The sequence below is a fragment of the Staurois parvus genome, unplaced genomic scaffold, assembly GCF_062004578.1.
Source record: "Staurois parvus isolate SC_StPar_1 unplaced genomic scaffold, SC_StPar_1.0 ptg000463l, whole genome shotgun sequence".
NCBI classification, from domain to species: domain Eukaryota; kingdom Metazoa; phylum Chordata; class Amphibia; order Anura; family Ranidae; genus Staurois; species Staurois parvus.
This window is the reverse complement of record NW_028318259.1, coordinates 380,441-384,532: the sequence shown is the minus strand read 5'-3', so window position 1 is coordinate 384,532 and position 4,092 is coordinate 380,441. Positions and strand designations below refer to the sequence as shown.

At 40.8% G+C, this 4,092-nt stretch overlaps 1 protein-coding gene across 1 annotated transcript; it reads left to right on the top strand.

Moving 5' to 3' along the window:
* Positions 1-2,720: 2,720 nt before the first annotated feature.
* LOC149452802 (protein GVQW3-like) lies at positions 2,721-3,122 on the top strand. The gene has a single exon (XM_089688944.1). The coding sequence runs from the start codon at positions 2,721-2,723 to the stop codon at positions 3,120-3,122; it is 402 nt and encodes a 133-aa protein (XP_089545070.1).
* The last annotated feature ends 970 nt before the right edge of the window (positions 3,123-4,092 follow it).

Below are 4,092 nucleotides of genomic sequence, written 5' to 3'. Positions count from 1 at the left end.
TTATCAACCACATTCACCAAACACTCCATTATCATCGATAGAATGAAATTTAGGAATATATTGGTTAGGCCTATTTTCCTTGATAAAAACTGTCCTGCTGCTGTCGCCATTGATGTATCTTAGTTTTTGTAACTAAAACCCCAGCTGCTTTCCCATCCATAAAAAACTTTTTTGTTGCATGGCTTCCTTTTAGAAAAAAATGGGACGGGGGGGTTATTTTGGGCTTTTCATTCGCTTTGGGGGTATTAATGTTCTTTAATTCATATTGATAGGACCTTTATTTTTAGGTTAAACAGTATTTTTTTTTGCCTTTAAAAAAGTAGGCTTTTGCTTCTTTTCTCATTTTTAGGTTTTCATTTTTATTTCATTTTTTATTTTACCATTCCCTTGTTAATGGCAATCTGCTCCTTCAGCTAGCTTTTGTTCACAGCACACCACTGTACCATTAGAAAAAGTAAAAATTAAGTGCAAGAACAGTGTACACCTAAACCACCTCATTATTATTATTATAGAGGATTTATATAGCGCCAACAGTTTGCTCAGCGCTTTACAATATAATGGCAGACAATACAGCAACAACACAGTTCAATACAAGAGGGTTAGGAGGGCCCTGCTCCTAGGAGCTTACAATCTAAGACCTCATACATAGATACATAGAAAGTCAAAATGCGTTCAGAGATATTCAATAGTGAGGCTCTAACCAGCACCCTGTTTGTTACATAGTTAGTCTGTCTGAAAAAAGACAAAAGTCCATCCAGTTCAACCATTAAAAAAAAAAAAAAAGTTAGAATCCTACACCCACAGTTGATCCAGAGGAAGGCAAATAAACCCAGCAAAGCATGATCCAATTTGCTCCTGCAGGGGAAAAAAATTCCTTCCTGATCCTCCGAGAGGCAATCGGATATTCCCTGGATCAACTTTACCTATAAATGTCAGTATTCAGTTAATATCACTCACATTCACTACACAACCCACCATCCCCATAGATGAAATAAAAGTTAGGCATATACCGGTTAGGCCTATTATCCCTGACAAAAACTGTCCTGCTGCTGTATGCTTTAAAGCAGGGGTGTCCAAACTATGGCCCTCCAGGTGTTGAGGAACTGCAAGTCCCATATTACATTGCAAGATTCTGACATCCACAGGCAAGACAACCAAAAGGCAGAGGCATGATGGGACTTGCAGTATTTCAACAGCTAGAGGGCCATAGTTTGGACACCCCTGCTTTAAAGCATCTTCGATTTTGTAGTCAAACCCCAGCCTGTGCTTTTTCTCCCTAGTAAATTTGGGCCTAGCTTTGCTATTTTAAAATTGTCGTGCTGCTAGTATTACATTACTGTATCATCTGTGGTCTCTTGTAATAAAACCCCTGCTTGTGCATTTCAGCCAATTCTCCCTCAAATTGGGCTGCACAGTGGCTAAATGGTTAGCACTTCCGCCTGGCAGTACTCGGGTCGCTAATTCGTAATCCCAACCATGGCACCAGCTGCATGGAGTTTGCATGTTCTCCCTGTGCCTGTGTGGGCTTCCTCCGGGTACTCTGGTTTCCTCCCACACTCCAAAGACATGCTGGTAGGTGAATTGGCTCCGGTCTAAATTGTCCCTAGTATGTGTATGTATGAATGTGAGTTAGGGACCTTAGATTGTACACCCCTTGAGGGTTAGTGACTGATGTGCACGTACAACATATATGTATGAGGGGTGACTGAAAAGTTCTCGGCCTACCCATGAAGCATTTGTCTTAGTCCAATTTTATTTTTGCTACTCATAGTACATATCTTTGCAAGGTCCCATACCAAATTGCTCACAAATAGCTTTTTTTTTGTTTCAGTTATTGAAGATTGAAGCGTAGAAGATCATCATTGTCTGAAAGATGGAGAAAGTGAGCAAACGTGCTGTTATCCAATACCTGCTGAAAAAGGAATGAGTGGACATGACTGATGGACTTGCAGAATATCGAGGCTAATACTTACCCCTAATCCATAAAAACCACCACCACCCTTCAACCTCCCCCACCTAAATGACCACGTGACTCTCTTTTTGGTGTAGCAGCCATTTATTTAACATAACTCAAACATAACACTTCTTACAGTACACTCAAATAATAACTGACAGTAATGATCCCAACCGGGTCCAAGATCTTCGAAGGCACCATTACTCACATCACAAACTCGGCTGTATCTGACACCCAATGAAAAGGCCCCCAGCCGCTACTACACCGCCTCGGGGACAATACTACAGTTATGTAGTCCCAGATACAGCCAATGAACTCCCACATTACCAACGTGACCTTATAATTGGGAAGGGACACCCATACCTACGATGGGCTCAACCCATAATCCACCAAATTGTCACTCCAGCACCGCCTTCAAAGACCCATCGACCCCTGATGGCTGCCATGACAAAACAAACAGACAAAGAACAAACCAGAACCACAACAGCAAATCAAAATACGAAACAGCTCCAGGGAGGGAGGGCGGGAGAAACCACCCCCGTGCTGGCACAAGCTCCGACTGACCTCCGACAAGACCCAACCCCCCTCCTAATCCTGGCAAGACCACCCCTCAATGTTGCGTACTCATGTAAGTAACCACCCCCCTTACTTCCTGCATATACTCCCACCCAAAATACACGCTCCGCCTCGTCTGCACACCCCAGTCATTCTGGCCCTCCCTTTTAGCTTCGCTCAGTCCAGGCCTTGTCTGGACATCCACAAGGCCATGATGGAAATATCAGGGGAGGATGCCCCTTCCTATTCCACCATTAAAAAGTGGGTGGTGGAATTCAAGAGGGGGGACCCCTCTGTCCAAGATGCCCCTCGCAGTGGAAGGCCAGCAACTGCCTGTACGGAGGAAAACATCACAGCAATCCAGGATCTCGTAACGGCAGACAGGCGTGTAACAGAACATTTCATCGCAGAGAAAGTGGGCATATCCCAGGAACGTGTTGGACACATTTTAACAGTGGTGCTGGACATGCACAAGGTGTCAAGTCGGTGGGTCCCGAGAATGTTGACTGTTGAAAACAAACACGACAGACAGCAGGTATTGGATAACAGCACGTTTGCTCACTTTCTCCATCTTTCAGACAATGATGACCTTCTGCGCTTCAGTCTTCAATAACTGAAACCAAGAAAAAGCTATTTGTGAGAAATTTGGTATGGAACCTTACAAAGATAAGTACTATGAGTAGCAAAAATAAAATTGGGCTAAGACAAATGCTTCATGGGTAGGCCGAGAACTTTTCAGTCGCCCCTCGTAAAGCGCTTTGTAAATTGACGGCACTATGTAAGTACCTGCAATAAATAAAGAAATAATGACAAATGTCCTGCTCCTGGCCAATTTTACACTGCTGTATCACTTGAAGTCTTGATAGAAGAGAGCTTGATAAAAATTGGCCAATGGAAGAGAAGTTTTCCGTCAGAGAGAACGGGGACACGGTGACTGTCCAATTTGTTTCTGCCAATCAAAGAGGGCCTATTAACATTGGATGAAAAGGCATGTGGTGCTGCTAGAGCTACATGAAATTACCGGGTTTTGTTTTTCAAACTGAAATGAAAGATTGAGATGTTGGTGCTGTATGTAATCCAAACGTACTGTAAAAGAATAAAATCAATTCCATCGTGCATGCTGTCATAGACTGGCTGTAAAAATGGTACTGTTCTGTAATACCAAACACAGCTTTACCGCTTCCGTGCCGCCCTATAGCAGAAACCCATATGGAAGAAAAACATATTTGAAATATATTTTAAAAATATTCTTCCCAAATATGTTGCCATATATTTCAAATGCTGCAATTTGGCCATATTCAATATATTTCAAAATATATTTCAATAAATATATATACACACATACTGCATGTTGAAATGCGTTTTTATTACAAAATATAAAAAAAATATTTTTCAAAATACATTTCAAATTTACTGCATGTCTTTAAAAATACAAATTTACATTTTTGGAATGTATTTACAAATATATGTAAAACAATATGTTAAAATTACTTTTTTATATGTTAAAAAAAATATGAAGAATATATTTGAAAAAAATATATTTTTAAAAATATATATGCTTTAAAAATATTCTTCCCAAATAT